The sequence below is a fragment of the Sparus aurata genome, chromosome 3 (assembly GCF_900880675.1).
Source record: "Sparus aurata chromosome 3, fSpaAur1.1, whole genome shotgun sequence".
Taxonomy (NCBI): Eukaryota; Metazoa; Chordata; class Actinopteri; order Spariformes; family Sparidae; genus Sparus; species Sparus aurata.
This window is the reverse complement of record NC_044189.1, coordinates 5461438-5485359: the sequence shown is the minus strand read 5'-3', so window position 1 is coordinate 5485359 and position 23922 is coordinate 5461438. Positions and strand designations below refer to the sequence as shown.

The following is a 23922-nucleotide window of genomic DNA, read 5'->3' as shown; positions in this document are numbered from 1 at the left end:
CACACACACACAGGCCCCCCTCAGTAAAGAACTGAATAAATGAGTCACAACCACAACTCCCACATCAATAACAGTTGAATCAAGATGGCGGCCGAGGGCGAGTACGAGTCCATCCTGTGCGTGAAGCCCGATGTCAACGTTTATCGCATCCCGCCGCGGGCTTCAAATCGCTCGTACAGGTAAAAGAATTAACGGTCGGTTGTTTCTGGGCGCCGTGAAATCTGCTTTAACGGTGTTTGGTGTCGCTCGGTGCGGGCATTGCACTTTCACTGCTCCGTGCCAGCTTTCACAGCACGACTAAGGGGCACTGGCTTTATGTTGTGTTGTTGGCAGACCGTCGGATTTGACGGTTCCGGCTGTAGAGTCTCGGTTCGGCTCGTTGGCTGGTGGTCTGTCTGTGTCGCTTTGTTGTCCGGACCGGTCGAGCTGTCACAGATGTGACGGGGGGGATTTGTCATCATGCCGGGTCGATATGGGCGAGCTGCCAGGACGGTCCCACACGCTTGTGTGACAGCTTGGATGTCTTCTTCACACAGAGAAACCGCTGGATTTGAAAATATTGTTTTCACGATCGATAGTTTTTGCGTGAGGTTGTTCTACACTGATTTAAACTTTGTCCCAACCCTGTGGTGGACATGCAGGCGCATGTCTGGATGGACAAATAGACAGAGATGATAAAAATAATCATAAAATCTCCATTAAGAGCCCTTACATGGATCAATATGGCAACCAGCAAGCTTATATGAGTTGATAAGAAACTATGTAGAAGCTATAAAGACAAATGATTGATTATATTCATGCTAAAGCACTTATAATTGATAAATATCTAGTATGTATTGTATTTTAAGCTGGTGGGTTCTGAATCCCCAAGAGATGAGATTAAAGCTGCATTATGTAGTTTTGGGGACGACATTTAAGATCTTTATATATTTTTGTGTGCCTAAACAAACAAAATAGATAAACTGTTTTGCTTTGTTTATAGTGGCGGACCCTGCCACCTTTCTAGCTTCAAACAGACTTCTGGTGACCTTATTATCCTCTGAGAACAGTTTGTTTATTCACTTATGGGAAAAAAAAAAATATATTTCTGAGTTTGCTATATGATCTCTTTATCAGTGTAAATATATCAAAATTCTCAATCTGCATTTTTCCCCAAAACTACATTGGGCCCCTTTGTGTTGTGTAAACTTTACTCCAATTCCTGACTTTTTTTTTTTCTTGTGTACTTGTATTTTTCATTAAATATTAACTATTACCTGTTATGTGGATTCACATGCAGACATCACTTAATTTGAAGGGGTCACAAGCCGAATAAACTTGAAATCACTGGTGTTGGTGATCAGGTATGTTGCGGAAAAACATGCATTAATAGTTTTTTGTGATATGCTGTGTATTATTTACAAAAAGCATGACAACATAATACGGACTCTTCTTGATGAAGATAACATCCCAGATTTGATTGATTTGAATGTTCTGTGACTTGACTAATAAATAAGCCTTCACAGGTTCTCTCATCATGAGTAATACTCCTGCAAAACGCTGGAATGCTCAGCTATTTCAGAGTATCTGAAACCAGACTTTTTCGGAAACGGATAGATAATGTCGACGTTAATAGCAGTGTTTTGTAAATATAAGAGTTTTACGAGTTGTATTTTGGTCTAACATCCAGTTTGTCTACAGGGCAGCAGACTGGAAGCTGGAAAATCCAGACTGGTCTGGTCGAATGAGGATCACAGCCAAGGGCAAAGTAGCGTTCATCAAACTGGAGGACAAGGTCTCAGGTAAGACTAAACTTTAAAACTCTATTACATCACACTCAGTTACATCAGAGCAGCGCAGCTCACAGCTCACATGAGCCAACTATTATTTTCTCAGCACAAACCGTCAGAAGCCCAGTGATATACTGGATACATTAATTCGAGGAATAAGTCGATAAATGGATAAATGGTTCGGTGCTTCGAATTAATTTCTCCTGTTGTTTTCCCTCCTGTCCTGCAGGGGAGCTGTTCGCCCAGGCACCAGTCCAAGAGTATCCTGGCATATCAGTGGAAACGGTCAGCGACTCCAGCAGATACTTTGTTCTGCGGATACAAGATGACAACGGTGAGCATGTGAAAATGACTACAAGTTATTTTGGTCTCAACAACTTCAACTGGTTACTTAATTTGATTGTTTGAAGGCTCTAAATCGTCTTTCAACATGTGGATTTAAAGAACGTCACGTGTCTCCTGTCTGCAGGTCGCAGTGCTTTCATTGGGGTTGGCTTCGGGGACCGAGGGGACGCTTTCGATTTCAACGTGGCTTTGCAGGACCATTTCAAGTAAGTGGTGACCGGGCGGCTTTTGTGATGGAAAACAAGACGCTGTCTTTTAGATGCACAGCACTTACTGAAAGCTGCATGCTGTAGTTTTTTCTGAAAACTGCTGAGATGCATTGTTTATTTCTGTAGCTGTGCTGATGTCTGTCTCTCCTTCACTGCAGATGGGTGAAACAGGAGACTGAATTCAGTAAAAGCGCCCAGCTTGGCGATTCAGGACCAAAACTGGACTTGGGCTTTAAAGAAGGACAGACCATCACACTCAACATAGGGGTAGGAACCAGTTTGACAACATGAAGATGTCCAGGTTTTACTACAGTTGTTAATATGATTAAAATACAATGAGAGTGCTGGCAAGTGTGGAAAGTAACAGTCTTCCAGTCAGTGGCTTTATAATTAAATTGCTCTGCTTGTATTCATAATAAATCAGTAATGTCACATGCATTTAGTAGGCAGAAAAATAACTTAATGTTGCCCATAAAACATAAAATGGAGCTCGAGTGAAACTAGAGAATCAATCAAGTCAAAATTTCCATTTATTCCATTCATTTTTCTGTTCTGCACACTATAAATGTGCCTAATATATAAAGAAAAATCATTGCGTTGCTCCCAAAGGGGCTCTGTGTAACAATTTGTAACAATTTACATGAATGAATCCGTTTTTTATTTGCCATTTGTGAGCAGAGTGTAATAAGAGGTAAAATATGAGACCTTCCCCGTCTCTCTCGGTGGCCTATACAAGCCTGTGGAAGATTTGTTGAAGTTGTTTAATGCTGCTGGATAAGTAGAACTGTCAGATAAATGTATCGACAAAAAAAGTACAATATTTGCCTGTAAAATGTCATGGAGCAAAAGTATAAAGTAGCCTGAAATGGAAATGGTCAAGTAAAGTAAAGTACATTAAAATGTAGTCGTTACTTCCCACCACCGGCCCAAAGGGATTAAGTTGAATGTGCTGTGACGAAGCAGGGATTGAAACTCAGAGGTAAAACATTAACAGTCTTGAAATCCTTCATGGACATCCTTTTTCTTTTCTCCATCTCTAAGCAAGGTAAAAAGAGGGATAAACCCCGCCCTCAAGGCTCAGGTGGGTTTGGACTCCTCCCACCACCACCTGGAGGGAAGATAGCCCCTCCTCCTTTGTCGGGCTCATCCAATCACAACATAGTTCCTCAGACCGACGGCATGGCGACAGGTAGATGGAACTCTCAAACTTGAATATAACTCAATTTGTGTGAACAGTGATTGGTGTTGGTGATCAAAGCCAGCGTGCACGTTTGCTTTGGGCAAATAAGAACATTTGATATCTCTGTGGTTTGTGGGTAACCTACAGGGATGACCTATTTCCTTAATCACTGTGTTAATTAGTTTCTGTTAAATGAGTCAAAGAGTCATTACAGCTTCAGGCGGTAGAAAATGAAGTGAAATGTGTGTCAGTTTGTATTCTGTGTTTGTCTCCGTCAGGCTGCCTGTTGGAGCTGGACACTAGTAACTCCAACACGGTGGTTCAGTCAAACCCCAGCTCAGATCTCTGGGGAGACTTCTCTGCTCCTGCAAGGTACAACACTCACTTCTTGTGATATACACGGGCAGGACATTCGTGCTTTGTTGCATTAGATAACATTGCAAGCCTGATTACATCCAGTGCACTTTACTTTGAGGCTCAAATGAATTTGTCAAAGATATGCGTTGATATTTCAAAAGTAATTCACACCTTTCCGTATCATGTCACTGTTAGCTAATCGGTTACCAAATATATTGTTTTATCTTGTAATCTTGCCAAATGTCTGTTCAAATCAACTTTTCAGTTGCCGATCAATCAGGATGCAGTTAAATGATAACAGTTTTGAAGCTGGAAAACAGCTGTACTACCCTGAGCGGAAATGACCGCTGTGTGAATATGATCTATATATAACTCAGGCGAGGCTTTTAACACGTTTTTGGAACCTGGCTGCGGGGATATTTTCCCCTTCAGCCACAAGAGCTTAAGTAACGTCTGACACTGATGTGTCTGGCTCAGTTCATCCCAAAGGTGTTGGATGTGATTGAGGTCAGGTATCTGTGCACGCTCGTCAAGTTCTTCCACACCAAACAGAGTTATATACAGAGAAATGAATAATACAATTGAACAATTCAAGTGAAAATAAAAAATAAACAAACATATTAATAATTTTGGTTGAAAATGGGGGAGATCTGACAGTGAGGGATAAAATGTATGAGCAGAAACGGGTTGAATGAGTGTCTGTATATACCATGTGTAAGGGATAATGCCCGACGAGGTGTCCATAAATAGGAGTTAATGGACGACGCGGAGGCGTCGGACGGTTGCCTCCGCGAAGTCCATTAATTCCTGTTTATGGACACCTCGAAGGGCATTATCCCGCTTATACCATGGTCACTTGCCAAAGAAAAGAAATTAGGACCATTAATTTACATTTTCATGCGTTTTACAATCAAAATATAACGTTTTTCACAAGCCATAACTAAGTTTCCCTGGTAACGCCTGAGGGTTTGACTAATACCTGGAACAATCATTACTCTCCCGTAAGATTCTTATGCAACGGAGACGTTGTTCACTCCTCCAGTAAATAGGACGGATCATAGATACGACTTGGCAACGGGAGATATTCTAGTCCGCTCAGCCATGAGCCAGAAAGCTAACGCTATGCTAGCAAGATTCAAAGTCAATAACATTGCGTACGGTTGACAAACAGTAAATGTAATTTGACAGTATGCTAGCTAACATGATTAGCTAGCTAACCAGTCATGTCATTGTCCCCAAATCAATAGCAAGATTTTCACGAACAAATGAGCGGCCGTGTGTAACGTTACTGTGGCCGCAGCCTGAAGCAGAGAGCTGAACAGCGAACGGGATGTGAGATTATTCGCGTATCAATAAGTTTAGAGGGGAAGTGAACTTTCTGCAGCTTGTGTGTTACAGTCGCCACCCTGTGGTGTTCAGAGGATAAGACGGACGGACTGAACTCAGTGCTGGAAATAAAATATTCAGATTTGATACACCAGCTAGCGCATTAATTTACAGCGGTGAACAGTCAATTTCACTGGAACTACTTAGTAGGTGTCCATATATCAGGGGTTAATGGACACCCTGCAGCCAATCAGAATCGAGTATTCCCCCAGACCATGGTATAAGATGTGTTATACAAAGCATTTTTGTACATCTCATTATGAACAGCTGCACTGATACTGTTACGAGCCAGAACTTTAATAATAATATAATATCACAATACAATACAATACAAAGAACAAAAAACAACCTGAATTTTCTGTGTTTTCAGCTCCGTTCCTCCGCCGTCTCGGCCGCAGGAAACCGGGAACTGGATCCAGTTTTGAGTCGTCAGCTGTGACCTCCATCTCACCTGCATCTGTGTCTGTAGCTTCCTGTGCATCACACTGAGATTAACTCCCACACACTGATCCCAAAGCAGAAACGTGAAACACCGAAGAGCTGTAGAAACAACTCATGACATCATTTCACTCAGAAAGAATCGCAGTTCTTTCTAATGTTCTTGGCAGGAAATGAAGCATTAATCTGTTAAAGCCATGACGTGATATGAGCCATTTCCACTTATATTTAAGGGCTATGTGTGACGACCTGAGTTCCTCTTTTCTGTGTCTGCGTCGCCTCTCCACTAGATGGCTCTCTGAGCAGAGCTTTGTCTTTGACCTGGCATGTTTTTGTCTCTGCCACAGCTCCCCTGCAGGCACTACAGAGTGCCACATCTCAAGAAACAGTACCAGTGTTTCCTGTGACCTGCTGTGAATAATGTGCACAGAGCTGCAAAGCTCAACTTAAGCGAAAGGATACATGAACTGTAAGACACAAATCAAAGAAGAAAATGGTCTTTATTGTTCTCAAATTGGAACGTATTTTTTATTTTTGTCAATTAGCCGTATTATTTCAAATGAAGAGCGACTTAATCGTGACATACAGCAACAATCTAACATATTTAAAGATAAACCCAAAAGTAAGAACAGTTCCAGACACATTACGCTCTTTTACCTCATTTGCAGGATTAGGTAGTTGAAATTTCAGACTGATCAGGGGATTAAATGACTCACTCAGTCCCACCTTCACACTGTGAATTGCGGAGTAGTACAGCTGCGTCCATGTCTCAACATTTCTGTATTTACAACAGCTATAGTTGATCCGAATTGTGGTTTGAATTTTATAATGATATTACAAGTGGATATAAAGATGCAACCTCAAAATGTTCAGGTTAGCTTTGCATGATGGGGTACAGAAACTAAATTCTCTGAATGCAGATTAAATCGCCTTTATCACGCCATCGCCTGGTATTTATCCCTACATGAATCAGGAATGATCCATTGTACAGTATTTAGAGTGTTTATAGAATCACTAAGCTCACTTAAAGTGGGAAAAGATACTGTAGGTAAGATTTATTCATAGAAATATTCGGGGAGCGTTAACATTCCTTCCTGGCGCATTAAATCTATACATTTATGTTTACAGTGTGAAATCATATTTGTGTTTACTCCTGCGTGCTTCTTATCAGCAGGTTTATTGTTATTGTTGTAACACTGGAATCAGCAGCCAAATCCAGACACGTATTATTTCTGTCAGTTATTTACATTTGACATATTTTCACCGAGTTTTCTTAAGAATTATATAAGCTAAGAATTAAGTGTCATATTTTGCTGAATGTGGTGGCGAATGTTTGTCTGCTGGCAGTAAATTAAATTTACTGAAATACTTTTTTAAAGACCTTCCTCACCCCAATCCATCATGGAAAACAGAATCTCACCCCAGTTAACTCACCCATTTCCAAAACCCAGTTTTGGATTGGATGAATGAAGTAAACCAGAGCAGGACTGAAGGCACATTTTTGAGATGATCTGAAGCGTCGACAGAGTGAATCTCAGCTTGGCCTTTGCATTAAACGTACAGTAAACTGTCCAACAGATTTATCATTTAGATGCTAAGAAGATGCTAAGCACAAATGCTCAAATTTCCACATGACTGGCACCTTGAATTGATGGATTAATCTTCTGTTACACAGTGGAAGGAGTGGGATTGTTACAGAACTGCACATGTAATGGATTCATGAAATGTACCCGAGGCTTTTTGATTGGCAACTTGTTTATGGAGCTGTTGCAAACCTAAATACTGTATGTCTGATCTATATGTAAGTAAATCCAGTTCCAGATGCAGAAGCTGTCGGACACAAGTCTGAGCTTTGACAGCAGATTTCGACAATCTGAAGGAAATGATTAGGAATCTAAATGAGTAGTTTGACATTTTTGGTCAGTCCAAGTCCATATTCGTTTTCTTGCTTATAGTTAGATGAGCAGATCATGTCTGTGTGTTTAATCTGAGGCTGGAGCCAGCAGCTGGATATCTTAGCTTAGCTTAGCATAAAAGGTAGCTTGCCTGGCTCTGTCCAAAGGGAACAAAATGTGCCTAACAGCATTTCTAAGTCTCACTAATTAACACATACATTGTTTGTTTGTAATTCCCAAAATGTCAAACTATCCCTTTAATTTATTTTGATATGAAATGATATTCTACCGAAAGGATAGGATTTACCTGACGCCGTTATCAGGCTGTAGAATGAAATTTAAACATGCTGTTTTATTGAAACCATGTGTTCAGTCAGAGCTGTGGACTGATGGCACGATAAACAAAATGATTGTCTTAGTTCATCTGATGAATGTCTTAACGGCAGCAAATGATTTGTTTATCTTTGTGCTGAAAAAGCTTCGGCTCATTGTGACGTTGGATGGTGTTTACAGGAATTTGACATGTGAATTGTCATAAAGATTTCGTGACTGTGAATTAATTTTGTTTGCATATATTTTGAATATTTGCTGTGATAAAATCACACGAACTGTATTTGATTGGCATCAAGCTACAGGGCTGATTGATATGATTTGTTGACATGTGTGTTGTGTTTACATTGCTCGTATCGCTGGCTCAAATATAAAAATGTCTCCCGTTTCTCACTCATTCCACCCTGGCTGTAAAATCACTGGACTAACACTTTTGATTTATGACCAGTTTCATGAGAAAGAGGCAATAAATCCTATAAAAGGACGTGTGATGTTCTTATTTTTAATATGGAGCACTTGCCAAGTTTCCAAAATAACATGTTGGGATTTTACAATTCTGATAAACAGTGTATGGCACGTTTAAGTGTATCAACATTTGTACAATATTTCATGTTAACGTTACATGTTTACAAGTTGACTGTCATGTCGTGTGACGTTACAGCTCGTTGAGACCGATGTTCAAGATGGCACTGAAACATTTGTGAGCAGGAAACCACCAACACATCCTCAAACCTAAACTACAGTAGAGGTTGATTTCCAGTGACTCCCAAAACAACATACACCTTTTTAAAGAATCTTTGAATTACCCTTGCAGTGTGCTAGCTGTCGTACTGTCACAGTTTGGTTAAGCTGAGGAAAACATTTTGGTTTGGGTTCAAATAACTTGCATACCAAACTTCAGTCACTCAACTATGTTTCTAACTTAAAATAATCACTGTTGGAAACCGTCTGACAAAAAATGTAAATATGGGTCATAACAGGCTGCTTTAATAGTTGATCTATACGGCCATTTTCTAATGAGGACAGGCTTGAAACCATTGGATATATTTAAAGGGACAGTGTGTAATATATCAAGTATTTAGCGCCATCTAGCTGTGAGGTTCTACATTGCAACACTCCTTTGTTCACCCCTCCCGTTCTGAAGTCGTTGGAGACGTTCCGGAAGCTACGGTGGCCCTGACGGACAAGAAACTCATTTTCAAAATATGGACTCTTTCCCAACAGCGTCGAGTATTTCTACTGATTCAAGTAATGAGGTAAAGATGTAGTTAGTTATTGTTCGTGACAAGCGCTTTCGCTGAGCTCCCTCTCAGTTCCGCAGTCAAGCTAGCTCTGAGCGAAAACGCGTTTAGCCTTACTACGTAGTACCACGTAGTGCTTTGTGTCCCTCTCGGCAGTCCATAGTTTTTTTAAAACCAGAAAGACATGGCGGCCTCCATAGAGCTTGCCCGTGCTATGTATATTCGGATAGGTAATTCTTCGCTCAGGCGGATAAGTCAGATTGTTGGCAGAGGTAATTGTACACCAATGAGGACTTACTTATGAACGAAGACGTTGATTTGAGTTAATAAATGACTTAAATCGTTAAACACTGTCCCTTTAAGGAAACACTGGGACATTATTGAGAGGTGATTGCAGCAGCAGAACCAGGTGGCCTCATGTTTTCCAAACCCTAACCAAGTGGGTTCTTTGCCTAAAACTAACCAAACCATAAGCACATTGTTTGGGAAAAACATGAAGTTGACACATAAATAAATGCACGGGGCCCGAAGGAGCGACGTGGGCCCGCCCTCAAACGGGCTCACCACTCGCAGGAGGGTTCAGAAGGGGCTGGTGCAATGTGATTTGGGTGGCAGTCGTGGGCGGGGGCCCCGGCGACCCAATCCCCGGACGGTGACTCTAGCCATGGGGACATGGAATAGCTGGAGGAAGTGTCCGGGGAGAGGGAAGTCTGGGTGTCCCTGCTCAGGCAGCTGCCCCGCGACCCAGCCCCGGATAAGAGGATGAAAATGGATGGATGGATGGACATAAATAAATAAATAAATGTAAAGTTTGTAGTCTGTGGTTTGCAGAATGTACATTACCAAACGACTGGTTTGTGACAGTATGTAAAGACGCTACACAAAATTCAGAACCCTGTAAAAAAGGCGTTCTCCACGGACCCCATCCCTCTTTGCAGGCTCTCCTCACATGGTGGCCCAGTATACTCACTTCTCCTTTCCCCCCCCGAGTCCTGTGCCCCCGACAGTAGAAGTGAGAAATATTGCGTAAGATCAGGACATGACCTCATCGAGCAGTAGCTTTTAGATCTGCTGACAGACAGAAAAAGAGAGCGACAGACAGCCGGACTGAAGGTGTAAAGAGGAAACCAGCGGAGGGTTCAGATCTCGATGTCCTCCCCGGAGTTTCAACACAAATCCATCTTCCTCTGATTTTCGTGTCACCTCTCTTTGGCTCTGAGGTCATTTTAGGTATTTAAGTGACAGCACGGAGCATTTCTGATGACAAGTCTTAATGTTGGACTGTTCTGTGTGTGTGTGGCTGCATGTATGTGTGTGTGAGACAGGACTGTGTGTTTTCTGAGTGTGCTGTTTGTGAACTTTTGACCACACACTGTGTGAGTCTCTCTGTGTGTGTGTGTGTGTGTGTGTGTGTGTGTGTGTGTGTGTGTGAGTGTGAGTGTGAATCCCTCTCCACTTTAGATCCGGGTCACCTCCTGCTGTGTAACCCAAACCGAGCAGCACATCTCTCCAGAACAACATCACATGTGTTATTTTGACGGATCCATTCGGTTCTGTACGGCAGCCAAACATAAACTACAGAGTAATCCAGGACTTTTAATACACTTGATATCTCTGGATGCTCGCCAAATATTCTGTTTCCCATCCATCATCATCGCTGGGATGAGGGATCAGATTTAAAGGTTCAACATGGAACTCAAACACAAACTTGAGAATACTCTGATCACAAAAAAGCACCAGTACGACACCAACATGTGGTTTTTAATCTCTGCTGCTTCTGCCTCTGTTGTTCTGCATGCTAACTTGTCTACAGCAATGCTAACGGTTTTTTGAGGCTTTACTTAGGAACTACTGAGCTAAATGCTACCTGTAGCATGCTAACATGACAGTATTGTAAAGACAGCCCAAAAGATGCACTTAAAAAAAGTAAAGTAAAAGTAAAGTAAGGTAAAACTAAAGACACCATGTGGTTCTGTCTGACCACTCTGGTCCGGGTCAGTCAGACAGACAGACACACTTTTAGAGGACTTAGGTCACTGAGTCTAATCTTATCTTAGCGTCACTTTCAAAGCTACATACATCAGCACTTCATAAAAAAATAGACAAGTAAATTTTTGATTTGGCCCGAGGCTGGGATGAGAGGAAATCAGAGCCGGTGCCAGAGACGCTGTCGCAGTCAGAAAACGACATGTACCCATCAGAGGAGATCTGTAATGTCATCTGTAATCTGCTCCAGGTCCAAACAAGGTACCAGCGTGTGTTCACGTGCTGCTCCGAAGCCTCGACGCCAGAAAGTACTCCAAGTTCCTCACAAGTCGGGTGCTGAGTGACACCGCAGGGATCTGCTCTTTAGACATACTGGTGGCTCTCAGGACTCTCGGTGCAGACTGAAATATTTGACAACTATCAGTGCAGACATTCTTGTTCCCCTGAGGATGAAGTTCAAACCCAGAAAAACACATCATGAATTGTGGGTAATGGCGCCTTTACCTCTGACCGCCTGTCGCTGTGACTTCTGGGAAAACATCAAATTTAATGTAATTTAATTGAATTATTTAAAGGATAGTCCCTTAAGATGAATCATCTTGTTTTCAAGGGAGTCCTTAACATGTATACAGACAATAACAAGACAAAACATTACAACATGACATTACATTACAGGACATACAAGAGTAAGACAGAACATTACAACAAAACAATACATTACAAGACGATAACATCCACACAATACACTCTTGACCCAACCGTTCCCTGCCCCCCCAGTCCATCTAGATTCACATTTATACATGAGTGGTATTATATACCACTCTTATTATATACCCATCATCATAACCAGTACGTACATTCAGTGTCAGTGAGATGTATTTTATCCACAGTTGACCAAAGATCAACATTACCGTCAGTAATTTGTTAGAAACAAGAACAGGGTTTTTGTAAATGAATAAAAAGGGATTTCCTGAAGAGTTGAAAGGAAGTGATAGATTTTAGAAAATTAGGCAAGGTATTCCAATCTGAAGGAGCTTTAAATTGAAAGGAAAATCGACCAATTTCCCTCTGAATTCTCGGAACAAAGAAAAAACAACTGTCAGTATGGCGTAAGTAGTGCTGTGACCTATAAGGGGTAAAATATTGTTTTAAGTGTGGGGGGTATTTATAATAAATACATTTGAAAAAAAAAATGATACGTCGGAGAACCTGGACAGAAGTCAGCGAACATGACGAGTGAATAAACTGAATAAAACCTCGTCTGTGAACATTAGAATCACATCAGATAGATCAGATAGAGACGGCTCCCATGATCCCACGCTACGTCATGATGTCATCACACTTCTTCTGTTTTTGTTGTTTTGACTGAGATACCCGCAGCTCCTGAAAGTACCTAAGATGCTTTTAATCAGATCTTAGATCGTTGCTTTCAAAGTGTTGCCCATCATTTCATCACAGCGGCTACGTAACTTCACCTCAGCCTCTTCAGTGTGTGTCTCCTTCTCTGCATCTCTTTCAGCTTGTAAAACGGGAATTTGCCACGTATGTCCATTAACACTGTCCTAACATCTGCTGCACTCGTCATCTTCACCTCTTCATAAAATCTTCTGCCAGGACGAGAAACACTCATCAAACCTGCGTTACTACCGTCCAGCACGTCGTGACGTCGGAATTTTCACTCAAACATCTTTTTGTCACTTTTAATTGCTGCATTTCCTTCCTGTTGATAACTTTTCTCACTTTCTCACCAACACTGAGGCTAAACAAACACACACATTTCACTCTCCCTGCTACACAACCCCGGCATACTTAAGACACATAGCGTTAACGCAACATATCAGGTGAAATGTCAGAAGAGAAGTTTGGATCAGAATAGTTCACAGGCCAGCAGCCAGTGTGCCCTCTCGGACCTGCTCCCAAAAATGTGAGACGGTAATCAAACTGTCTCCCTTTAACAAGCTCGCTAATTCATGATATTTGGCTGAGGAAGGTTTGTGAAGATGACGCGCTCCTCCTCACGGATGATCTCTTTATCTGGACGCTGCCACTTTAATAACATCAGGAATTTCCCGTTGGCTCAAACCAGCAGCCATGTTGTGTGGCACTGTGTGATTGTGTTAGGAGAGGCAGCAGGTGGAGTGAGGACAGAGAGTTCAGAGGTCAAAGGTTAGAGTCACTCGTGATCGCTTGTTGCTTTGAAGCGTCAGAGAAACCTGAACCGACACCTCCAGTGGATGATTTAGATGCTCATGGACACCAAATGTGTGAATACTTTCAGGCTAATATGGGTGTGTGTGTGTTGTGTGTTTGTCTGAGTACATAAACATGTCAATAATTGCAAATGCCTTTAAACAGGTTTTGTTTTAGCTGTTTGTTACGACTGTCAGCTTTTTAGGAATTAAGAACACCAGATTTGTTTTTAGCGTTTACAGTGATATCCAGCTGATGCAGGAAGAGTTTCACAAGCAAATGTTTTGTATGAATTAAAGATATGATGGTGACTAAAAGTAGATTTACAAGGCTGCATTTGGTAAAACCTGATATGTATCTGTGTATGTGTGCTGTGTGTTAAGATGATATATGGAGGGTTGTCGCTGCGGCCTCAGACGGAGGAGCGGATCAGGTAAACACGGCTTCACCTTTCCTCACATTTACTGTATTTTAAAGCAAGGTCACTGTAGTTATCTCAACTGAAATCTAGAGTGTTTACTCAGGAAAGATTTGGCAGTTAATGAATCACTAATGAGAAAATTCCTGTGAAGCTTGTGTTGAATGACTATGAACTAGATAAAGAGAACAGACTATGAGAATCGTTAGGTTTTTATATCCTTTTATAGGCCCGATTGACGCGTCCTGCAGCAGATTTTTGTTCTTGTTTTCATCATGTCTTGTTATTTACGTGTCCTCCGGTTGTTATTAGATCGGGCAGCGGTTCAACATTCTGCGGTCTGTCGCCGCTGCTTCTCTCCCTCTGACCTCACCGTCCTCTCCCTCTGTCTCTAAATGCTGCCGACTCGGCCTTTTCCACAGTAGTGTCAGAGATCAAATGTTTTCTGGCAAACAAATCGTACAGTAGTCGGCCCCGCCGCCCTCGCAGCCTGGGAAACGGAGACCTGAAGTATAACTGTGAACAAACAGAGCTGTATAAATGAATTGCTAGCATGCAGTCAAATATATGAGAAGAGTGTTTGAAAGAGCTGGTCTGCAGAGTGGCACACTTGAATGAATGCACAGAGCTCCAACAAAAAACAAAGCAAGAACACAAGAAGAAGCTCCTGAATGACCTGCAGATAACATGGTGACTCTGCAGACAAAACATTTGTTGCATCGACCAAACTGGATTTCCTGTATTGTATAAACTTCCCTCTAGTTGGAGCAGCACTCATACAACACACACGCCCCAATTAAAGGCGTAATATACTTGAAGTGCATGCCGAATTCATTCATTACAAATTGGGCAGCGTAAAACCACAGTAACCGCTAACTGCTGCTAACTGTAGCTGCCTTTAGCTAGTTAGCTTGGTTAGCCATGCATCTAGAGGTCCAGAGCTCAGAGCACCAAGGAAGTGTTTGGTTGTTTTGGTTGATCTTTGGATTGCGATGGACTGGAGCTAGCTGGTGAGATAACTGCAGTGGATCTCTGCAACACAGCACATTGATTTAAAACTTTGATTTTTTGGTTCTGTCCATCATCCGAGTTAATTTTTGATGTGTTATTGCACCTTTAAATCTAAAGTCAGTGCTCATTTTGGTCTGAACACCTGTTATTGTGATCAGTGCAACTCTTTCATAAGCAATGTTGGTACATCTGTGCCAGAGATCCATGTTCGCTGTCAGCGTCGCTCACTGTGTCTGCATGCTGGCACCACCTCTGCAGGTATCCAGCTGAGAGAGAGTGTGTGACTTGGCTGAAGGGTCGTCGCAGCGCGCCGCGGCACATACATGGTGCTGAAAGGTTGTAGTGTCAAATTTACGACTGCGGATCTATTTTTGAAAACATCTGGGGAAGCTCTTCAAAAGGTCCTCAGTGTGTGTGTGTGTGTGTGCGCGTGTGTGTGGCTGCATGCACTTGTTCAGTGCATGTGATCTATTTGTAATGGTGTATAATCTTACTAGGACATTATTGAGATACGAGCGTGCCAGGCCATGTTGTTTTAAGGTCAGCGCACTTGAAAAATCAGTCTTTTCAGAACACATGGAGGTTTTTGTCTTTAGGACGTAAAGTAAAATCATGAAACCCTTTTTTGAAAAAACAATGTATTTAGATGATATCTGAAATGTATGTTGCATAACAGGTAAACATACTCGTCTTTTACATTGTACACTTGTGTTAAAGTGGAAACAAGCTTTTCAAACTCCCTCTTCTGAACATTTCCCTGTGTTGCTACTGTTGGTGAGGGTAGCAAGAGAGTCCAAGTTTGATCTGTGAAACCTGATCTCAGCGCTGTGAAAAGGCAGAATAAAACAGCCGGTTGCATTAAGAAGTCGGCATGTTCTTGTTCCTTACTGACTCTTACTTTAGTTTTAGAAAATGCTGGTTTTGGACCATCTCTATAAGGAAACACATCGACAGGGGAACAGACTTTGACACCACTCTCCATCGAGTGAATGCCCGTCCATTTGCTCTTGTTATACCTCTGTTTCTATAACAACTATAATATCTTTTTCTTTTGCAGTGTAGAGTTTCCACAGTTATCCCAGTTGTTCAACTGTTACCTGGAGATAGTGACCGGGGAAAACAATGCCACTTCCTGTTTTGGTTGTGCAACGGCAGACAACCTTCATGTCTGCAGGACAAACGAGCCCATACATTTAATCCTCATTTATTACATTCAATTTCATACATTTGACACATTTTACATGTATTATACAAAATAAGAGCAGATGCATCGATTTCGATTATGTAAAAGGTGCAACAGCAAACAGCCAACAGCTTCGTTCAAGTGCTTACATGCTTATATACAAATTGTTAAATGCCGTCAGCTACATTTACAAGTGCTACACAAGTGCTACTAAAATATACACAGCGTTTTAAATATTTACTTCCAGCGATCACCTCTCAATACGTGGATATTTACTTCACATTTGAAACAGTTTTCATAACCCTTCTGCACCTCTCAGCCCGCTGACAGACATGTTTATGGCCGGGCATTTCTCCGGTCTATATACAGTTCAGAACCCACTATGATGCATACAGCCTGGAACCAGATATAGATGCAATGCACTAAAGAGGGGATCTTTTACACGGACCTGGTAGCATTACAGCACAATTAAATACAAGTTATCCCCACAACTGCAGCTGTTACACTATGTTTTCAACTCATTCTCAGCCTGTTACATAAAATACTGTCAGTGCTGAAGCAGATGTGTGTTTTTAAATAAATTAAAAAGGTATTGTTCAATTCATTAATCAGTCGACTTGATTGATAATTGAAATGACAGTTTTTAAATCCAAATCGTTGTCTTTTTTTCAGTTTAGTCGCAATAATTCAAGTTGTTTAATCCTCTATTAGGTTATTTTCTTAATTAGCTTAATGATTTACCACTTGAAATTTAACAAACCATTTAAAAAAAAAAACTGCATCTTCAAATTGGTTTGTCTGATTAGCGTCCTAAAGTTAAAAGATATTCAATTTAAAGTAATCGAAAACAAAGGAAGGCAGCTTAGTCTCAATAGAATACGCTAAAAACTAAATAAATATTTATCAGGTTTAATGAATTGAACCGTCACATATCTTTGATATAACACAAAGGTGACCAGGTTCACTAACGAGGTCACACATGTCCTCATCGTTCTCCCCTCCCCTCCCTCTCCTTCATGTTCCTGATGGCTCCCTTCCCTCTGCTCTTCTTCCTCTCCTCCTCCAGTCGAACCCTCTCCTTCTCCATCACCCAGTCCCCTCCGAGGTAACTCAGCCCGTCCTCGGGTCGTCCGCGGTGCCGGGGCCTCGGGTCGAGGAGTGACTGGAAGAAGGAGCAGGCCAGCGGGGTGAAACACGTGAACTGTGGCGCTGTGGGCGAGTGATCGTTCTCTCCAAGTTCTGCTCCGTCTGTGCCGTCGCCCTGAGGCTCCGCCCACACATCGAGTTCGTCAGCCGGTCCTTTTGTCCCGTCAAACCATTCCTGATATTTCAGGTACGAGTGGCAGTCGCTGGATGTTTCAGCCCAGGGATGGCTGCCGGTGAGCATGGCGTAGGTGAGGACCCCCAGCGCCCAGCTGTCCGTGCTGGGCTCCACAGACACCCAAACTCTGGACTTCTTTTCCATTTCCTTATTCTCCTTAGCGCCATCATTCCCGTCGCTGATGCTTCTCCAGCTGTCGTCATTCCCTCGAGCGATCTCGGCCTCGGGGGTGCAGTAAGGAGAGCTGTACCACACCTCTGGGACCCTGGTGCCCCGGGCCTTCACCTGGTGTGGAATACAAATGAATCCATTACACCTCCTGCAAATGTGTTGACTTTGTTGTTCTGTAATAACGTCACTGGACTTCCTCCTTCACTCTCGTCATAATTACTGTCCAGTAAGTTCATTTCACTGAGAACAGGAAACTTATTCAGCTGTTTTTCTTCTTTAGAGGATGGTCTCTGTTTATTGTCAAGTCACCAGCATAAAATATTGATATTTTATGTGTCAGCAAACCACACATATGTTCAAATTTATACTTTTCACACACGTCATGTTAACATTTCTTCAGCACGATGTAGGGATATACCAGCAACAAAAATGTCTTTCTGGATGAAACATTGGGACATTTATCTGCTTTTTCAGTGGCAACAGGTCCGGATGTTTTTAATGAGATGTTGGGACATTTCCATCCGTGTTTGTGGCGACAAAAAACAGGTATTTGAAGCTAAAAGAATAAGAGGCTTCTCAGAAACCATCTTCTGACAGTGGAGCGATGCACTGTGTGGTATACTGACCATGCCGAAGTCTCCTAGTTTGACCCAACGGCAGGCTGAGTCGCACAGGAAGACGTTCTCCGGTTTGATGTCTCTGTGGACAAAACCGAGAGAGTGCAGGTGTGACAGAGCGCCACACAGCTGGGACACCACCCGCTGACAGCAGTCCTCCTCCATACCGACCTGGAGGATGATGGGAGGAGAGGTGTGTGGGTTATACTGTGATCACAGAAGTGTTTGAATGAAAGGGAGCCTGCAACCTGAAAAACTTTAAGCATGATACTATAACCATGATAAATCCAGTGCATGCTGCACTACTTGTTGTCGAAGTAACTGTGTACCTCAGGCATGATGACGTCGTAGAGATCGCCGAAGAGGCCCGCCTGCTGAGCGAAGACGTAGTGTGAAGGTGTGGAGTAGGCGATTCCCAGAGCTCTGGTCAGGGACGGGTGGGTGCAGAACGACAGGGAGAGGTTGTACTCCCTCAGGAAGGACAAAAGAGAGGTGGACTCACGAGGGAAGAACTTCAGAGCCATGGGAGTACCTGGCAGACACGAGGGACAGACAATGATGTCGGCTTCTTTGTTCTTGGGTGTGTCGATGCTGTAACAAACTAGTGTTAGTTCCCCCCTCACCTCTTTTCCTGTGAACGGCCAGCATGACTTTGCCGTACGAGCCTTCCCCGAGCAGCTTCAGGACCTTGAAGTGCTCCGATGTGTCCATCGGTGTCAGAGACTGAGCCGTCAGATGGCACATCTCATCCAGAAGTTGTGTAGCTGCCTGGACACACACAACAACATTCAATGTATCTGTGTGAAGGTCCTTGAAATATGTGCTGGTTAAGAGGTTATAAAGCCCTTGTAAGACCTTATAAGACGCATATTAACATAAATATGTGTTAATTATTTGTTGGAAGACATTTATAATCACTTAGAAGAAACTTTAAACTTTAAACCGTATGAGTTTCTAAGAGTTGTTTATGAAAGTGTTGCTGTCACTGCGGCTCCGTCCGTTTCCCAGAATTGCGCACCAGAGCCGCAGAGTCCAAACACATATCAGACACCTGCTTCAATAAAAAACAATCCGAGTTCTTCCTTTCGTCTCCTCGTTGACCTTTCTGTTAATAGAGAATAAAAACACAACAACGATCCCTTCATCAGGCCGGCTGATGTTCCGGCATCATGAAAACAACACAGCGTCTCTCTGAGTGAATTCCTCGAAGCTCTGATGAATGTGACACAACTGTTGCCGTGATGATTGTCGCCATGGCAATGCGGTTGACACTGATCCACGGGTATAAACATGTCTGTTAATAGCCTTGTGAAATCCTTTCACACACACACTCTCCCTCTCATTCTCTCACACACACACACTCACGCTGGCGGTTGTTTTGTCTGCTGCAGCGTCGATGTTTCCACCACAGCCGGCTCCCTCAGGCCGGGGCTGGGATGTGGTGTCAGCGTGCGTCCAGACACCGGGCGGCTCATTACAGCTCATTACAGAAACAACTCAGAGCCGCGAATGTGCCGCACACGGATACTGTGAATTCCTGCCGAAGGCTTCAGTCACACCTCCAAACACACGGACTCAAGGACTCACAACATTCTGGACAGATTTATTGCACAATCTTGTATGTAAAATTGCAAGTAGGGACGTTTTTTTTTTATCCAATTTATGGCTGATAAATGGAAGTTAGGTTTAAATCAACAAGGATTCTTAAAATCAGCATCACAGTTGTTACTTTATGATGTCAGTGTTATGTCATACAGTCCAAGTCTAATCCTTGAGCATCATGTGTGCATACATTATTAGGGTGGGAGGTCTGAGAGGAAGCTGAACTCTCACCCTCTGAATGTTTGAGCCGTGATCAGATTACTGCGCTGCTCAGCTCCGTCTGAGGCCTCGTCCACGCTAACGCAGACATTTCTTTAAAACTGATATTTTTTCCCTTCAGCTTTAAAACGATCCTGTGCACACAACCTTTGTTTTGCAGAACACATCTGCACGCGAGAAACAGAAACAAATACAAATGCTGAAACAGGCATTCGGTCAGTAATACATAATTGTTTCCCCAAACGTGTGAACACCCAGACAAACATAAACCAGAGTTTTAGAAGGAATGCACAACAGGCCAACAGCTTAAAATGATTTTGCTAACTTGAACTTATTTGAATCATATTTACAACACTTTCATTTCTGTATCGTTGGTCGTTTTTAGCGGCATTTTATAAAGTTGTTTTTAAAGCAGCTACAATAAAATCCGTTTTTGTTTTTTCTGGCGGCCCCTGTGGACAAAAGTTGAGCAACTAATGCTCCAGAATCACTGGATCATTCACATATGTGGAATAATTAGACCTTCACTCATGCAGTGGATAAAAAGCAGCCGGCACACGGTGTGGAGGACCAGGGGTTAACAGGGTGTTCAGAGAGCAGCATAGCTGACGTGCTCAGAGCTGGTCGGGTTTAGACGGGTGTAAGAGGAGGTGACACCGGTCTGAGCCAGCACAGAACCACTCCAACAGCTTCAGCTTACATAAGACACGCACACACAAGGTTGGACCTGTACTGACTGCTGTGTGTGTGTGTGTGTGTGTGTGTGTGTGTGTGTGTGTGTGTGTGAGATGTAAATGTCCTGATTATGTCCTCTACATGGAAATGGATCTCTGTGGACCACAACCACGTATGCGTGTGTGTCTCTGCGTGTTGGAATACACACACTTCTGTCAGCACTGGCACACATATTCAGAGGTCATCTTTACGTTTATTAAAAGACACGACCATCTTACCTGTGTGTGAACATTATATAATCTATCACATACATGCAGTCATCAATGATTGGGCTTCACATGAACATGGCCGGTTCCGTTGTCCATTTTCAGCAGGTTTCACTATCATTAAACATTATTTATGTTAGGAAAAGACACCTGAAATAGCCTCGTACTGATCATTCTGACATTTATAATCAAATATTTTGGGGCTTTGGTGAATGCAACAACTTTACGGTCGTACATATAAACATACAAAATGTTAAAGAAACATCAAAGCTTCTGTATGCATGTCCTAAAATCTTGATCCATATTTGTATGAGTTACTTAAATGTTAGAGTCGGAGCAGCTCGTACAAAGTCATTTTATCAGATGAACGACTTTGGTTTTTATTCAAGTTTTGGATTTCTGAAATCTACCTGACATTTTAAAGCATTAGAAGCTCCTCATGGACTGTCGTTATGTTAATCACAAATACACAATCGTTGTAGCAAGACTGTAATAAAATAAACACAAAAATATTCTATCAAAATACTTCACAGGGCATTTAATTCAGATACCCATTTCTGTAATAACATGATCTTAACGAGAAGTTTGTGTTACGATTACACTGAAAAAAACACTTGTTTCCCTCGAGGTTTCAATAGAAATCCTACAGATTTAATTTGCAAATAAATTAAGAGAATCTACAGCTGATAAATTACTCAACCTTCAGCTCATCTAAATGACAAAAACAGATTTTGTTCCCATTAATCTCTTTGTCCAGGTTATTACATAACTGTGTCTGAGCTTTCTGCTTCCAGCAAAAGACAATCAGACAATCAGAATGTAAATAGTTTCCATAGAGACTGTGTTTTATTATACTGTACAAAAGTGGCTTCCATTAAAGCTGGGATCTCCACTCTGTTAACATCCAGTGCACTCAGGTGAAGGCAGGTGACAGATGTCTCAGAACCAGCACAGATATCCTGCACAAATCTTGAGTGAACTGAACCTTTATCGTGTGAAAACCTTCCTCACATCGGTGTCGGAGCTGTTTGACTTACTGTCATTTTGCAGATGTGGTTCAGTTCAGCGTCGTTAATCTTCAGTAAGAAATCTGTCCAACATGAGTTTTTGTCCAGCTCTTCATTTAGCAGGTGCACCTGTCAGGAAATCCTCTGCAGGTGTCCATCTGCTGAGTCGTCTCTACACCTTCAGCACAGAACCGTCTCAGTCAGGAGCGTCTGGTTCTGTTCTGCAGCCGCTGGACAAAAACTCTCTGCTGCTGTCCGACCGGCTTGCTAGAGGATTTCATGTCTGCTGCTGCTGCAACTTTTATCCCAAAGTGATCTGTCTTCACCTCCACTCCTCCCCCTTTCCCTTCCCTCAGGATCCCAAAGAGTGTGTGTGTGTGTGTGTGTGTGTGTGTACGTGCGCGTATGCCAATCCTGTCCTTCTATCTTTGTGAGGTCGAGTTGAGTGTGAGGTTTATGGTGAGGGTTGAAGGCATCATTTCATTATTGTCCACTCTTCACATGTTAAATACAGACTTAATGAGCATTTGTCAAAAGACAGAGGAAATATAAAAGGTTCATAAGATTCATGTGTTATGAGATCTATCCAACGCCTTAATCCTTAATGTGCTGATGTTAAGATGTTATGGTATGATTATCTTTTCTAGGATCATATAACATAATTTGGTAAGCACTCGAGTAGAATAAAAGTCATCAAACTTCAAAAACCTCTAACTTAAAACCGACTACAACTCTGTTATTATTATTAAAATGATGGCATCCTGAGTTGCATTTTGAGTAGTTTTCTGATGAGACATGCGCTCTGATAGAAAAATCCTTCAATTAGTAGTAGTAAATCCTTCTTATCATGTCACGACACTCACTGAAGGTCTGGTGTGAGTGTTGTGACGTTGGTAGATTTTGGGAAAGATCCTGGTTTGGGTCAAAACAACTGCTTTGTTAAGGTTACAGGAACATTGTGGTTTAGGGGTTGAAACGACCAGCTGATGACGTTAAACTCGGTTGTGGTCGTTGTTAAAAAGAAACTCAGTGTTGACTGGTAGTTCAGAGAAACAAAGCAGTGATCACTCATGTTTAAAGTCCCCATATCATTGTGGTTGTCTACATGCTTCAATGTTCAAAAAGCACATTATTTAACTCATACTATCCATTGTTTCTATTCCCCGCCTGTCTGAATGCTCTTTTTTAGCTCCTGTCTCTTTAAAGGCCCCCCTCCTGAAGAGCCCAGTGTGCTCTGATTGGTCAGCTCTCACAGGCCTGAGCAGGCACCGCCCATCGTGCTTCCACATCAGCTCTACAGGTGTTTTTGCAGCCTCGGCTGTGCTTGGAGCGTGGTTGAGGACGGTTACTGTATATTTGTTTACTGCAGTTCAGGCGGCTCATTTGAAAAACAGTTTCTGAATATGTTCTGTGCCAGTTTCTCTGTGGATTAATACTTTTTCAGTATTCATATGGCAACTAGATTTGCTTTGTATTTAAAAAGACATGGAAATATGACTTTCTACAACATGAAACCTTTTAAAAAAACAGTTATTTCAGCCTGTGCATCCACCTCAACATCAGCATCCTCTTTTGCTTCTGGATTTTATTTGGTAATGATACACACAACCAAAACTGTAACTCTTACTTGCAGAGAAAAACAAGCTGTTGATCTGTCAGCCAACTTTCTTTCTTGCTTTGTCTTCCTTCTCCCTCCTCTCTGCCAGAGGATTTTCCTCTGCAGCTCAGGCCCACTGGGGGTTGCGGCTCTCAGCTGCTACCAGTGACCACAGTCCCCACATGCAAGTGCAGGATCACTCAGATGTTTCCTGGAGGCCGGCGTTAGTTAGAGGGCCGGTCTGTCTGTTAGTGAGATCATCTGTCTGTGGCCACATGTCATCGCGCTGACATTACACAAGTCGCTGTGTGTAACTGCGGGTCACTTTCACAGCTGAACAGCGGCGGTCTGTACATTCCCATGTGTGTCACTCAGCCTTGTGTGGACGCTTTTAACTTCGGTGCTTTACAAGTGTTTGCGTTTAAGCAGCAGATGTGGAGTTTTAGTGACACAGTAAAGTTTGTTACGGGCACAGTTACTGTCATCGGTCCAGCTACTTCCACATCAGC

At 42.4% G+C, this 23922-nt stretch overlaps 2 protein-coding genes across 2 annotated transcripts; one reads left to right on the top strand and one right to left on the bottom strand.

The window, feature by feature from the left end:
* Positions 1-8393, top strand: necap1 (NECAP endocytosis associated 1). Its single transcript, XM_030412455.1, has 8 exons — positions 1-179; positions 1681-1781; positions 1999-2103; positions 2239-2320; positions 2482-2590; positions 3365-3512; positions 3782-3875; positions 5617-8393. Exons 1-8 carry the CDS (start codon positions 85-87, stop codon positions 5669-5671), a joined length of 789 nt encoding a protein of 262 aa, XP_030268315.1. The 5' UTR covers positions 1-84; the 3' UTR covers positions 5672-8393.
* Positions 8394-15943: 7550 nt separating this feature from the next.
* LOC115579002 (serine/threonine-protein kinase SBK2) lies at positions 15944-22111 on the bottom strand. The gene is made up of 5 exons (XM_030412446.1): positions 21847-22111; positions 18671-18815; positions 18377-18579; positions 18057-18218; positions 15944-17544 (listed from the first exon to the last, which is right to left on the bottom strand). Exons 1-5 carry the CDS (start codon positions 21850-21852, stop codon positions 16924-16926), a joined length of 1137 nt encoding a protein of 378 aa, XP_030268306.1. The 5' UTR covers positions 21853-22111; the 3' UTR covers positions 15944-16923.
* Positions 22112-23922: the final 1811 nt, after the last annotated feature.

Coding starts and splice junctions, on each gene's coding strand:
- necap1 (XM_030412455.1), top strand. CDS start 85: ATGGCGGCCGAGGGCGAGTACGAGTCCATCCTGTGCGTGAAGCCCGAT. Junction 2,591..3,364: donor CCATCACACTCAACATAGGG/GTAGGAACCAGT, acceptor TCCATCTCTAAG/CAAGGTAAAAAGAGGGATAA. Junction 3,513..3,781: donor GACCGACGGCATGGCGACAG/GTAGATGGAACT, acceptor TGTCTCCGTCAG/GCTGCCTGTTGGAGCTGGAC.
- LOC115579002 (XM_030412446.1), bottom strand. Junction 18,219..18,376: donor ACGACGTCATCATGCCTGAG/GTACACAGTTAC, acceptor ATCATCCTCCAG/GTCGGTATGGAGGAGGACTG. Junction 17,545..18,056: donor AACTAGGAGACTTCGGCATG/GTCAGTATACCA, acceptor ATTCCACACCAG/GTGAAGGCCCGGGGCACCAG.